We start from the raw sequence: 14,951 nt of genomic DNA, 5'->3' as shown, positions 1-14,951 counted from the left end.
GTATCTCGCAATTCTGACTTTTTTCTCAGAATTGTGAGATATAAACTCGCAATTGCAATTTCAGTTCAGTCATTAAGTTAAGTTCCGACTCGAGGAGAAAAAAAAATACTGATATGTTCACAGAATTGCGAGTTTATATCTCAGAATTCTGACTTTATATCTTGCAATTGTAAGTTTGTATCACGCAGTTCTGAGAAAAAAATGTCAGAATTGTAAGATAAGTCGCAATAACTTTTTATATATATATATATATATATATATATATATATATATATATTCAGTGTCGGAACGGGCTTCCATACCATACACTATAATGATTATATGGTATGGAAGCCCGTTCCGCCACTGAATATATATATTTAATAAATTTGCAAAGTTTTCACAAATCTGTTTTGTGCTTTGTCATTATAGTATAATGACAAAGCACAAAACAGATTTGTGAAAACTTTGCAAATTTATTAAAAATAAAACATCGAAATATACATTGCATAAGTATTCAACTCAGTGCTTAGTTAAAATGTCTAAAATTCTTAAATTTCAAATGTCCCAGAAAAGGGTATGAATACTTATGCAATGTAATCCTTTCAGTTTTTTATTGCTAATATTACATATAAAATTTTAAATTTGAAAAGTTGTTACAAACCTGTTTTGTGCTTTGTCATTATGGTGTATGGAGTATAGACTGATGTAGAAAAAAGTATTTAAAGCAGTTTTTCACAAGGCTGCAACATATAACATGAAACAAATTAAGGGGCATGAATACGTTCACAAGACACTGTATATGTGTGTGTGTGTGTGTGTGTGTGTGTGTGTGTTTGTATATACACTATATAAATGTATTGGGACACCCCCTTCTAATGAAAAGGTTTGACTACTTTAGTAATTTCCATGAATACAGATCTTTATGTTTAAGCATATATTAATATTCTATGGGATTGTGAGCTTCTAATTTTATAGCAACAGTTTGGACAGGACTCTTTTCTATTCTAACATGACAATGTTTGGCAAGCTCACAATCCCCTAGAATATCATTATATGCTTAAACATTAAGATTTGCACTCATTCAAATTATTAAAGTAGTCAAACCTGTTTATTAAAAGGGTCCCAATACTTTTGGCAATATAGCGCGCGTGTGTGTGTGTGTGTGTGTGTGTGTTTATATATATCAAATGAATGAGAAGGTGTGTCCAAACGTTTGGTCTGTACTGTAGATATGAATTCAACTGAAAAAACTTGTGAAAAATATCTTTCAGGTGGTCAAATAGCAAATAGTGCAGCCACCTACTGGTAAAAGTTTTTTTTTTTTTTTTTTTTTTTACAGGATTTTCCAAAAGATTGGCAAAAATCTTACACTCAACCATGTGAAATTATCATGTTATCCCCATGAATTAAAGTTAGAAATGTGGGTCTTTTAAGTGAATTTTACATAAAAAAGCAGTTTTTGTATAAAAACCCATTTAAAAAATATTTATTTATTAATTTATATATATTTAAAAAATATCACTAACCCACTGAAAACTGCACAAATGTAGAGTAAAAACTTTAATAAACAGAAAAATATACAGTACAGACCAAAAGTTTGAACACACCTTCTCATTCATTTGAATGAGAAGGTGTGTCCAAACTTTTGGTCTGTACTGTATATAAATGTTATATAAACGTATATAAATGTTACTGTTTACCACAGAATGGAATGCTACACCAATAGATCTGTGGGTTTCACACTTCCTAAGCAACCCAGTTCATTTTCCATAACTCATACTTTCAATCGTTATATATACACTACCATTCAGTGTTTGGGTAGGTTTTTTGCTTTCAGGAAATTAATGCTTTTATACAGCAGAATGAACTGATCATAAATGACAGTAAAGACATTTACACTACCAGTCAAAAGTTTTTAAACAGTGAGATTTTTAGTTTTTTAAAGAACTCTCTTCTGCTCACCAAGCTTGCATTTATTTGTACAGCAAAAACAGTACAATTCTAAAATATTTTTACCATTTAAAATAACTTTTTTTCAATTTGAATATGAATTCATATTTAGTAATTCTATTTCAATTCCAAAATGTAATTTATTCTGATTTGCTGCTCAAAAAAACATTTATTATTATTATGGTGTTATTATTACAACCGAGTATATTTTTTTTTCAGGTTTCTTTGATGAATAAAAAAGTTCAGAAGAACATTATGTGAAATAGAAATTTGTATACAAATAAAATGTGTAACATTATAAATGTCTTTTATCATTTCTATAATTCTCCCCCTATTAATTCCATTAAAATCTAGATATTAGAATGATTTCTGATGGATCATGTGACACTGAAGATTGGAGTAACAATGCTGAAAATGTATTTAAATTTAAATATATTAAAATAGAACATTTTTAAATGGTAAAAATATTTTACAATATTACTGCTTTTGCTGTACTTTGGATCAAATGAATGCAGGTTTGGTGAGCAGAAGCGACTTCTTTAAAAAAACATTTAAAATATTTTGACTAGTAGTGTATTCACAATATTACCGTTTTTATTGTATTTTTGAATAAATAAAGGCAGTCTTGTGAGCATAAGAGACTTAGTCAAAAAAGGAAAAACAAACCTATGTATGTTATTGTATATATTATCTAAAACCCACTGGCATATGAAATAATCAATTCCACGTGTTTTCTATTTCGTGTGACTGATGAACACATGCATTTTACAAAAACTTGTTCAGACAAGGTGACATTTTTTCCCAATCCAGCTCTTGACCTTAAACAAGTGACACCCCTGTCCTAAAAGTGATCCGTTTAAGCAAGCCAGATGGCAATGCTTATTCAGTGCACTCCATCAGCCTAAGATATGCTAATACAAGTCTCATTTACAGCATTATTCTTTCTTATTCCAAACCGAAGATCTGAAAAAGTTTCTTTATTTAATATATCTGTACCACTGCATCCTTAGTATTGTTAACATGAATAAAGTGAATCAAATGAATCATGGATGAATAGAGTAAAGCTTTTAAATCTCCATGTTCAAAAACGCTCACTCACTATTTTAATAACTGATAAGGATAACCAACTGATATTAGTCCCAGAAGAGCTGAACATTCAGATTTTGTCATTTTTCATCTTAAGAAAGCTAAACTTATCTGTATAAAACACTCATCCAACAATTAAACCTGCATCAGAGCTGTGTTCTCCCATTGTCCTCATGTCCAGAGCTCAAAGCTCCTTTCATACATTTCATAACTGCTGATTGTCCATGTAGGGACCAAGAGCATATGAAAAACAGAACATTACAAAAGTCCCAGTCCATTCAATCAACCATCGGCAGAAGTCGTATTCATCCCAATACTCACACGTACACGGTACATACTGCATTGACAATCTACGAATCAGACCTCAGTTAGTGTTATTACAGACAAGCAGTCCAAAAAATAAAAACGAACGATTAGTAAAAGTGACATACTTCCAGAAAAAAATGTTTCTGAAAACGAATATGGCATTGTCTAAAATGTTTGGCAAAATGCAAAAAATGCCATCGGCTCGAACTGCTTTACAGTTACATGAAAATGATTGGCTTAAGCGGTTACTGCAGTGCTGCATGGATGAGCGACCAAAAAACATCCCATAACGCTCACATGACTCATTCACCCTCCATCGTGGAGAAAAACTAATGCTGTTAGCTTTCATTCAATTCACACAGCGTATAGAACAATTACATCTAAAAATGACAAACATCAAGGTCATTCACATGCAGTGTGACCTTACACACACACACACACACACACACACACACCAAAAAAAAAAAAATCAAACACACACTCTGTTTCAGGTAGTTTCGTTCTCCCGTTATCCGCCTGAACAATCCGAAGCTTCTTCCAAACGGTTCAGCGATCAGTGTAAATTCTAATGTGTTTGTATGTGTTAAAAGTGTGGTTGATACAGAGCTACGCGTCCACTAAGGCAGCCCGATGCGAACTGACAATGAGTGGGGGAGAATTTTGAAGTGAGCACCACATCGCTGTGAGAGTAGATGGAGCGAATCTCTCTCAGCAGTGCCGTCCGCACAGGCATGCAGTCCGCCAGCTCGGCACAGTTCTCGTCGAACGCCAGCAAGCGCACGCCGTAACCGTACGGCGAGCAGATGAGCCGGCCGTCGGGACTGAAGCACAGCTCCTTAATGTAGCCGCGGCCGACGTTGGCCTCCTCGATGTAGTGCGTGAGACGCAGAGAGCAGCGCGGAGACACCGGAGGTCGAGGTGGAGCTCCTTCTTGAAACTCGTACACACACGTCCACTGAGAAAGACAGAAACAAGACTGTTGAAATTGGTTCAATGTTTTATACTTTTCAGGTTTACTGTAGGTTACGTCACTGACCTCCTGGTCGTCCATGTTGCTGGAGCAGCGTAACAATGTGGCCCAGCCTTTAGGATGCAGTTGCAAGGAGGTGATGCAGTTCCCACGGTCTCTCTCACCCGGGATCTCTGGGGTTAAAACCTCCAGGCTGTTTCTGGGTGACAGACCTGGATAAAGACAAAATGTGGACATTGGAGTGAAAACTCAATCAAAATCAAAAAACTAAACTGCTAAACAATCAATGTTCACAAGACTAAACTGCTAATACAGGTGCATCTCAATAAATTAGAATGTTGTGGGAAAGTATTTCAGTAATTCAACTCAAATTGTGAAACTTGTGTATTAAACTACAGTCTGTGTGCATTGAATTTATTTAAGTCTTTGATTCTTTTAATTGTGATGATTTGGCTCATATTTAACAAAAACCCACCAATTCACTCCTCAACAAATTAGAATACTTAAGACCAACAAAAAAACATTTTTAGTGAATTGCTGTCAGTAAATGTTCATTTACTGTATATGTACTCAATACTTGGTAGGGGCTCCTTTTGCTTTAATTACTGCCTCAATTCGGCGTGGCATGAAGGTGATTAGTCTGTGGTGCTGCTGGGGTGGCATGGAAGCCCAGGTTTCTTTGACAGTAGCCTTCAGCGCATCTGTTCAGGTCTGGTGAGTTTGCTGGCTAGTCAAGCACCCCAACACCATTGTCATTTAACCAACTTTTGGTGCTTTTGGCAGTGTGGGCAGGTGGCAAATCCTGCTGGAAAATGAAATCAGTATCTTTAAAAAGCTGGTCAGCAGAAAGCAGCATGAAGTGCCTTAAAATTTCTTGCTAAACGGGTGCAGTGACTTTCAAAAAACACAGTGGACCAACACCAGCAGATGACATTACATCCCAAATCATCACAGACTGTGGAAACTTAACACTGGACTTCAAGCAACTTGGGCTATGAGCTTCTCCACCCTTCCTCCAGGCTCTAGGACCGTGGTTTCCAAATGAAATACAAAACTTGCTCTCATCAGAAAAGAGGACTTTGGACCACTGGGCAACAGTCCATTTCTTCTTCTCCTTAGCCCAGGTAAGACGCCTCTGACGTTGTCTGTGGTTCAGGAGTGGCTTAACAAGAGGAATACGACAACTGTATAGCTAAATTCCTTGACAGTCTGTGTGTGGGGGCTCTTGATGCCTTGACCCCAGCCTCAGTCCATTCCTTGTGAAGTTCACCCAAATTCTTGAATCAATTTTGCCTGACAAGCCTCTCAAGGCTGTGGTTCTCTCGGTTGGTTGTTCATCTTTTTCTTCAACACATTTTCCTTCCACTCAACTTTCTGTTAACATGCTTGGATACAGAACTCTGTGAACAGCCAGCTTCTTTGGCAATGAATGTTTATGGCTTACCCTCCTTGTGAAGGGTGTCAATGATTGTCTTCTGGACAACTGTCAGATCAGCAGTCCTCCCCATGTTTGTGTAGCCTAGTGAACCAAACTGAGAGACCATTTTGAAAACTCAGGAAACCTTTGCAGGTGTTTTCAGTTGATTAGCTGATTGGCATGTCACCCTATTCGAATTTGTTGAGAGTGAATTGGTGGGTTTTTGTTGAATGTGAGCCAAATCATCACAATTAAAAGAACCAAAGACTTAACCTACTTTAGTCTATGTGCATTGCATTATAATTAATACACAAGTTTCACAATTTTGAGTTAAATTACTGAAATAAATGAACTTTTCCATTCTAATTAATTGGGGTGCACCTGTATATGTGACCTTGGAGCACAAAACCATAAGGGTCAATTTTTTAAAATTGATGTATGGTTTGTTAGGACAGGACAATATTTGGCCGAGATACAACTATTTGAAAATCTTGAATCTGAGGGTGCAAAAAATAAATAAATAAATCAAAATATTGAGAAAATCACCTTTAAAGTTGTCCAAATTAAGTTCGTAGCGATGCATATTACTAATCAAAAATTAAGTTTTGATATATTTACGGTAGGAAATTTACACAATATCTTCATGGAACTTGATCTTTACTTAATATCCTAATAATATTTGGCATTAAAGAAAAATCGATAATTTTGACCCATGCAATACATTTTTGGCTATTTCTACAAATATACCTGTGCTACTTAAGGCTAGTTTTGTGGTCCAGGGTCTCATATACCAGTTTCATAATCATTCTAATTCAGTTTTACCCTCTCTGTGGGGATGGTTTTTGCTGTCAATGGTGTGACGGGTACCCCCTGACCTGGAACCTGCTGATGAACCTTCTGAAAGGAAAGAAGAGACTTGATCTTAAAAATAATGAGGATGGCGATGGGCACAAGATTCACAACACAATTACCAGTAGTTCACTTGTCACAGCAGAGTGTTTTATAGCATTCAAAACCGAATTAAATGATTACTCCACTTCCAAGATAAAAATGTCCTGATAATTTACTCACCCCCATGTCATCCAAAATGTTCATGTCTTTCTTTCTTCAGTTGCAAAGAAATTAAGTTTTAGAGAATTTTCTCCATAGAGTGGACTTCAATAGTGATTGAACGTTAAAAAAACACAGTTTCAGTGCAGCTTCAAAGGGCTCTACACAATCCCAGCTGAGAAATAAGGGTTTTATCTTGCAAAACGATCGGTTATTTTAGAAACAAATTTACAATTTATATACTTTTTAACCTTAAACGCTCATCTTGTCTAGCTCTGCGATGCACATGCATACTCGGTGCACTCTGTTTCAATAAAGTTGGGGTATGTAAAAAAAAAAACCTCTAATTTTGTCCTCCAATTTATAAATAATCCTACATTGCTGCAGAAGTACCAACCCAATGTTTACAAAGTGAATGTGCAAGAAGGGTCAAACACCCTATTCAGATAAAGGTAAAATGCCGATGTAGGATGATTTTGAAGTTGCAGGAGAAAATAAGATGGGAGATTTTCCACATACCCTAACTGTTTTGAACAGTTGCGCAAAGTAAACGTGCATGGCTGAGCTAGACAAGACAAGCTTTTGTGGTTAAAAAGTATATATATATATTTATGAGGAATGTTTTATTCTTGAAGTGTAGTAATCCTTTAAGATTTCCAGTGAAATTCCAGTTCAGATCCTGAGGTAGCAATCTAAAGGCACTGAAAATTCAGCTTTGCGTCACAGAAATATTTACATTTTAAAATACATTCATTTTAAATTGTAATAACGTGTCACAATATTGTTTTTTACTGCATTTTTGATTAAATATATGCTGTCTTGTTGAGCATAAGAGACATACCAAAACATTTTTAAAACATTAATCAACCCCAAACAAATTAATGTATTAATTAAAACACAAGGAACTATTTGTAATAATGGTGCAGGATTAATGAAAAAATTTGAAATAAGAATTAATATTCTGTTCAAATTCCAGCTCATGAATTAAAGGGATAATAACCCATGATTTACTCACCTCGAACACATACAACAATTAGCAAAGACAGAGATTACAGTTTATACAATTTTAAATACTGCTTTTTTTTTTTTACAGAAACACATCATTTGCTTCCGAAGGCCTTTATTAAACCCCCAGAGTTGTGTGGAGCACTTTTTATTATGGACTTTATTTTGCTTCAAAATCTCCACAGTTATTCAATCACTACCATTATAAAGCTTAGAAGATCCAGAACTTTTTTATATAACTCAAATTGTATTTGTCTGAAAGAACAAAGTTATATACATCTAGGAAAATTTTCATTTTTGGATGAACTACCCCTTTAACACCATTAATAAATTCTGAATCCCACCTGTAGCAAATTTCAAACTTTGAATACCAGTCCATTTCCATGCCTCCATATCTCCTAAATTTAGACCTCAGTATTCCCCATTTCAGATTGATATACACCTTATTTGTTTATGCTTTATGTATGTACCTGTGCTGAGTGGAGCTCTGCGGGCCCGTAGGATGCGGTAGCTGCCGACCTCGAGGCTTTGAGTAAGGTCAAGGTCATGTAAGATGAGCAGGTAACCAGAGGAGGTGGAGATCAACATCTTACTGCAGTCTGGAGTCAGACGCATCCGCATTAAATAGCGTGTGTGGAAAAACTTCTTATGTGGGCAGCCATCTTCTGTGAACCTAAACAAAGAGAAAGTACGATGACGCAAAAGCATTAGGTTTTTCTTTCTGGAGCATCAGTGAGTTGCATACTGAGTCCCTCAGTTGTCCTCAGTGTGAAAAGATGGATCTTAAAATCATACAGTCATTGATGGAAAGGGTTCAAATACACAAACATGCTGAAAAACCAAAGAAGTTGTGGGACATAAAGGATTTTTCTGAAGAACAGGACAAACAAGGGACTCATAAACGACTATTCCTAAACAAAACAAAAAAACACAGCTGTGGATCATTCAGGTAACAACACAGTTTTAAGAATCAAGTGTATGTAAACTTTTGAACATGGTCATTTTTATCAATTCAACTATTATTTTCTCTTGTGGATTATATGTAAATGCTCTTTATGTGAAATCTTATTCGGGTCAGTACTAAATAAAAAAAAAAAAACATGCATTTTGTATGCTCCCTCTTATTTTGGTAAAATAATAAAACATTTTGCAGATTCTGCAAGGTGTATGTAAACTTCTGACCTCAACTGTATATGAAATCTTAAAAGGAGTGGTTCACTAAAATCAGAATTTTTATAAAGTATATAATATACAAACATCCCAACAATTTACTTCAGATCATTCAAGATGTAGATTAGTTTGTTTCTTAATTAGAACAGATTTGGAAAAACTTTATTAATTAATAGCTCACTGATTTGTAAAAATCAAATCCAGCATTAAGACCTTTTTAACTTCGAACCATTGATAATGGCTATAATATGAGTCTTCTATCCATAATATTGCTTGATCCAGTGAATACGAGGTGAGGAGAGAAATACGCACAGACCAAACACTGTTTAAAAGCAAAAACAGTCCTTAAGTTATGTCGGTGCATTTTGACGTGAGAGAACAACAGGGAAAAGATTTACTGCAGAAAGCATTATTATAGATTATGGACTCGCATTTTGGTCAGAAGTGATAGTTTCAAGTTAAGACGCCTCAATGATGGATGGATAAATTTCTTACTCATCTACATTATGGACTTGCCAAAGGGTGACAACATTTTCAGGAAACTTTCATTTTTGTGTGCACTCTTCTTTTATTTAAGACAAAAGACGAAAACACCTATTTATACAAACCACACACCTCTAAACCACAAAACATACCTGTTGGTATCCCACGTGATGACATTTCCGTCAAATCCTGACGTCACCAGCAGGCGAGTGTGTGTATCATACTCTATGTTCTTGACCCAGCTGGCATGGCCATGCAATGTGCACACCTTCGAGTTGAGTTTACGCAAATCCCACAATGCAATGGTGGTGTCATCAGAGCAGGTAGCAAACAGCCGGTTGTCGAGAAACCTGAAAAGTACACGACATCAGCCATACAACCTCACTCAACACAGTGGTCTTCCTCATCAACTTTATGAATGTGCCAGACAGTATACGTGTGTGAGAGATGGAAAAACAAAAGGATCAAAGCAACTAAGACATGCAAATTGTTCAGTATGCAAATCCTAGTATTCAACATGCAAATTGTTTTGAATTAGTTCTTACTACTATGAATTAGTCCATAGATATAGAAACTGTTACAGAAAAGCTTTCACTCGTGTAACTGAGGTTCTTGCACACTGCAATCCATTATGTAGTGTTTTCACAATGTGCAACAATCGGCCAAACTGGCAGCAGTGAATGTAAACAATTCCACTGAACTAAAGGAAACTTGCATATTTTGCTGATTATCGCTGCTGGAAGTGGTGAATTATCGTCATGTTTTGGGCTGTACTAATCGGTCAGACTGGGAAAAACATTTGGAGTACTACAGACTGCCAAAAGTTATAACAAATCAAGGAGAAGAGAGCACAAAACTGTCTGAGGAACAAAAGGAACCCGGATTTCCAGGGCAAGAATCTTGACAACATTTGCGGTTTGTTTTAATCATTTCAGTCAAAATATTGCACCCTTTCCAACTTACTAAGTCCTCCTCTATACACGTTTTTTTCCATGGTTTAGACAGCATAAATTAGCAGAACAATGTATTCATTAGTAGATTAACCGTGCAATCCATGCTGTCATCCGGGTAATTGACCAAACCGTGACTGCAAGTGCAAACCCTCTATATTGTGTGCACATGTACCTTATGTTGTTGACACAGTCCTCATGAGCCTCCACCAGTGTTTTGATATGTCTGGAGGAAACGGGGTCAAACAAAAGAACTTCTGTCTGCTCGCAAGCAACTGTCAGAACTGACCTAGAAAAAAAGCAATATACAGGTGTTTGTCAATTAGGACAGAATGTTCTGTATGGCAGATGCATCCTACTGTCAAAAAACTGTTTAACTTAACAAAAAGATCAATTCAAATGTTTAAAAGTATAAAACATTTAATCACATTGCTTTAATTTAATTATTTTTTTGGCTCATTTTTGAAACAGTCTGTCACAGACCGCATACAATGCCATACAAGGATGTCAGTTTTGTCTAGCTAGGCTAAGCTTTTCAGAAATAGGTTTCAACAGTAGGTAAAAGTTTCCTGGAAAAAGTCAATACTATAGCAAACACACATTTGACATTCTGTGTCACATATGGAATATAAACAGTCAAACCAAAAATTATTCAGACTCCAGATATAATTGTTTTTAATTAGTGGGTGCAGGACACAATCGTTTATTTATATAAGTGAGAATAGCACAAAAAAGTCAACTGTGACATATCATACCCAAAAATTCTTCATAAAGTGGACAACCAGTAGACAGAGATAGAGTTCTTGTCATACTTTATTACCATTTTCCAACTATAGCAAATAAACTGATCATGTGAGAAACGCTAAAGGTGTCCGAATTAAATTTTGGTTTCACTGTATGTATATTTGACAGATTTTATTAACTGAATGGATTTTCCATGTAATGGCTCACACCATGTTTAAAAACTGTTAAGAGTATGGCAATATTATTGATCAACTCATCAGTTTAAATTGTTCACCTATGTGAACTGTACTTACTCTTTAGCACAACTACAAGAAATGTACACACATAAAATAAGTTTGTTTTTGAATAAAATGCTGAAAAAAAATTTCTCAAATACTAATTGATTTAGTGATAACAACTACTCTAAAGTCAGGAATAATTAAAAATAGTGCTGTCAAACGATTAATCACATCCAAAATAAAAGTTTTAGTTTACATAATGTATGTGTGTACTGTGTATATTTATTATGTGTATATAAATACACACACATGCATGTATACATTTCAGATTTTTTTTAGAAATATTATTAAAACATTATATATAATTAGTGCTGCCCAATGATTAATTGCATCAAAAATAAAAAAAATTGTGTACATAATATGTGTACTGTGTATTTTATTATGCATATGTAAAGATACACACATACAGTATATATTTTGAAAGTATTTACATGTATATATTATTATTTACATACTTTATATTATATATAAACATATTTAATATGTACACATAACATTTTTTACAAAATATCCAAGCATGTGTGTGTATTTATATATACATAATAAATATACACAGTGCGCACACATATTACGTACACAAAAACTTTTATTCCGGATGGGATTAATAGTTTTACAGCATTAATAAAAAATGTAAGAAAAAATAATGACATTTCTGATATTCAAACTGTAACGTTACCTGTTGTGCTGGGCGAGTGTCACTCCCCTGTTTGAACATCAGAAATGTTCTTATTTAATTTTTCTCAGACTTTATTGTAGTTTTTATTACCGAATAAATGACTATCAGAAACTCAGAATTGATTTATTCATTTCAAAATGCATTTATACAGAAACAAACATTCATTTATATTCCACTTATAGTTGATATGTTCCAGCACATGACGTTTTAACAAAGAATGCGTTTGAAAAAAAAAAGTTTATTTTGTTTAATGTTAAGCAGTCAAAAGCGCACGACTGAAGAAACACTCATAAAAGAATTGAGCTACGGGACGCGTGACAAGGGCAACAATAAACTCAGCACTTACCCGTCCGGCGAGTACTCCAAGTTGAAGACAGCCCCGTGGGTTTGTGTACTGAGGTTCACCGAATCCGTAGCCGGGCTCATGGACGAATAAAGCCGTGTCATGGTACGGAAATGATCCCGCGCGGGGTCTACGTACGGCCCCCTGCGGATTTCCCTCTTGCAAATCCAAGAGAACAGAGAGTCGCAAGCACTCGAGACCTTGCATCCCGAGCCCGTCCCGCCGTCTGCGGCCAACTCGAGCCTCGAGCTGCCCTGCATCCCGGCACTCTCCCGGCCCGCTTGCGGTGATGATGGTCTCGTGGAGCTCTTGTCTTCATCGCTGTCGTCTTCCTCCTCCTCATCACGCAGTACATCAGTGCGCGGCTCCTCGGGCTCTTCATTGTTGCTCGGCTGTCCCGAGCTCATTTTTGCACGAATGTTGCTAGCGGCTCCGTTTTGAGACTCATCCGAACTCACCCTCCTGCAGTGGGCGGACAGGCACTGGACCTGCGAGCCAGGCCGTCTTGCAATATGTGCAGAAACCGCTTAAACATCCATTAATACAAACACAAGAGTGCTGCGGATGTGTGCGGATACGACAGACTACGTATTTCCGGTTCCTTCTCTGTATAACCGAACTGAGATAGTGAGACAGCTTTGATTGATATCTTTGTTTGTTTTAATATAGCAAGACTATATTTTACTTTTTACTTTAATTTTAAACACGTTCCATAATTACGTCTATATGTGCCAATCCATTAAAACAAATGCTTTTAAGTTTTATATCAGAAGTGCTCGTGACAATTTTCTGTATTAACTGACTGAAAATTCATACATGGTGGCTTCACACAAAGTCCTTCACATTACTGACAAGTGACAACTTATGATGTTACTTTTCTAAATCGAAACTCTAAACCAAGTGCAAGTTGTGATTCACTGATTCGAAGTGCTCTCTATCAAAGCGAAGCTGACGGCACCTGCTGGTCAAAGCGGTGTAAATGTAACAAAAACTATATGGACACTTATGACTGGTTTTGTGGTCCAGGGTCACATTCTTTAAAAATGCAATGTGCCTTTCAGAAAAAAAAAGGGAATTTATTACGTTTAATAAAAATAAACTCCTGAGAACCCACCATATATATTCTTATACAGTTACAATCTATTATTCAGCCCCTCAGAGACTGAAGTACTTTACAAGTACAAGTTTCTGAAGATCCAGGACTTTATAAAAATTGCATCTACAACAGTTTACTGTCATATTAAAAGTCATGATGTTAATGTATAATGTAATGTTTTTGAGTTATAGGATTTTTTTAATAACACAGCTATGTCATAATAATTCAACCCCTATTCAACATTGCTGTTTTTAGTCACTTATTTTTTATGGATAATTGGCTTAAAACACAATTAAACCTTTAGAAACTTTAGAAAACAGAATTAGCTTGGGCTGTTACACAGACATACAATTAGCCCATGCATGTGCTGAAGTTGAGTAGCAAATATGACAAAGTAAACAGAGCTTTCACAAAAGCTATAGGAAATTAATAGTTTTATTATATTAGAAGGTCTAAGGCTACATGATGATTTCCAAGACATTCCTGGAGACACAGCTACCAGCCTTATTCCTTAGTTTAAAATGTGTTGTACCAGAAAACCTTTGAGTGTGTTGAACAAAAAAGCACAATGTCATAAAATGTTTGATCAGAGCAACTGAGAAAAACCCACAATGTACAGCCAAAGACTTTGCAAGATGACCTGGCGAAAGGATGAAAAACATTTCAATCCATTGTATAAGAAGAAGACTAGACAAGTATAGTCTTCATGTTGAAGCATCTTTCCGAATACCACTCTTGACCAAGAAGAACAAAAAGGCCGACTTGAACATGTTAAAAGTAATTGGAATAGACCTGTGAAGTTGTGGAAGTATGTTTTATGGTGTGACCAAACTGGAACTTTTTGGACTCATGGATCAGCAGTATGTCTGAATCATGAAGGAGGATCAGTCCTTATGGGGGTGTTTTACTGTTGCAGGAAATGGAAACCGTGACTGTATGAAGGACATCATGGATTTTTTTAAGTATTAGGCCACTTTGGCAAGAATTGTGATGCCTTTGGTGCAAAGACTGAAGCTGATGATGAATGGACTTTCCTGCAGGACAATCATCCTAAAGTAAACATCCAAATCTACTTCTGCTTGGTTCAGGGATCAGTCATGTTCATGAGAGGTCTGTTTAGTCTCCAGATTTAATGCTCATTGAAAACATTTGGTTGAATTTGACGAAAGCAGAGGCAAAGTGAAAACCAAAGATTATTAATGATCTTAAGGCTTTTTCAGGCAAAGAATAGGCCAAGATTGCAGTAGAGAGGTGACAGAAGCTTCAACACCAAATTTGACTTTTGGTGGTTGAATAATTTTGAACATGAATCTTTAGAGCCAATTTGATTTTTGTTTCATTATTCATCAACATACGTTCTCAGAATTACTCAAATGTGTATAAATAAACTTTCTGTAATGGTGTACTGATGCCTTTTTAAAATTGTTTTTTACAAAATTTTGTTC

General features: G+C 35.8%; 1 protein-coding gene across 3 annotated transcripts; it reads right to left on the bottom strand.

The window, feature by feature from the left end:
• Window positions 1-2,603: 2,603 nt before the first annotated feature.
• Window positions 2,604-12,977, bottom strand: wdr32 (WD repeat domain 32). Of its 3 annotated transcripts, none has more exons than XM_073835142.1 (7): window positions 12,414-12,977; window positions 10,545-10,658; window positions 9,572-9,769; window positions 8,237-8,439; window positions 6,534-6,608; window positions 4,361-4,506; window positions 2,604-4,279 (listed from the first exon to the last, which is right to left on the bottom strand). In XM_073835142.1, the coding sequence occupies exons 1-7, from the start codon at window positions 12,815-12,817 to the stop codon at window positions 3,908-3,910; spliced, it is 1,512 nt and encodes a 503-aa protein (XP_073691243.1). In that variant the 5' UTR covers window positions 12,818-12,977; the 3' UTR covers window positions 2,604-3,907. The 3 variants fall into 3 exon arrangements, with proteins under 3 accessions (XP_073691243.1, XP_073691244.1, XP_073691242.1); XM_073835143.1 differs by having other exon boundaries at window positions 6,534-6,605; XM_073835141.1 differs by having other exon boundaries at window positions 2,604-4,506.
• Between the last annotated feature and the right edge of the window lie 1,974 nt (window positions 12,978-14,951).

Source organism: Garra rufa, chromosome 2, assembly GCF_049309525.1.
Source record: "Garra rufa chromosome 2, GarRuf1.0, whole genome shotgun sequence".
NCBI classification, from domain to species: domain Eukaryota; kingdom Metazoa; phylum Chordata; class Actinopteri; order Cypriniformes; family Cyprinidae; genus Garra; species Garra rufa.
This window is presented reverse-complemented; position numbering and strand designations above follow the sequence as displayed.

What these genes read in the sequence shown, in the direction of transcription:
- wdr32 (XM_073835141.1), bottom strand. Translation starts at nt 12,817, where the DNA reads ATGAGCTCGGGACAGCCGAGCAACAATGAAGAGCCCGAGGAGCCGCGC. An exon ending in ATCACGTGGGATACCAACAG is followed by an intron (nt 8,440 to 9,571) that starts GTATGTTTTGTG and finishes CTCTTTGTTTAG; the next exon opens with GTTCACAGAAGATGGCTGCC. An exon ending in AAACCATCCCCACAGAGAGG is followed by an intron (nt 4,507 to 6,533) that starts GTAAAACTGAAT and finishes GTCTTTATCCAG; the next exon opens with GTCTGTCACCCAGAAACAGC.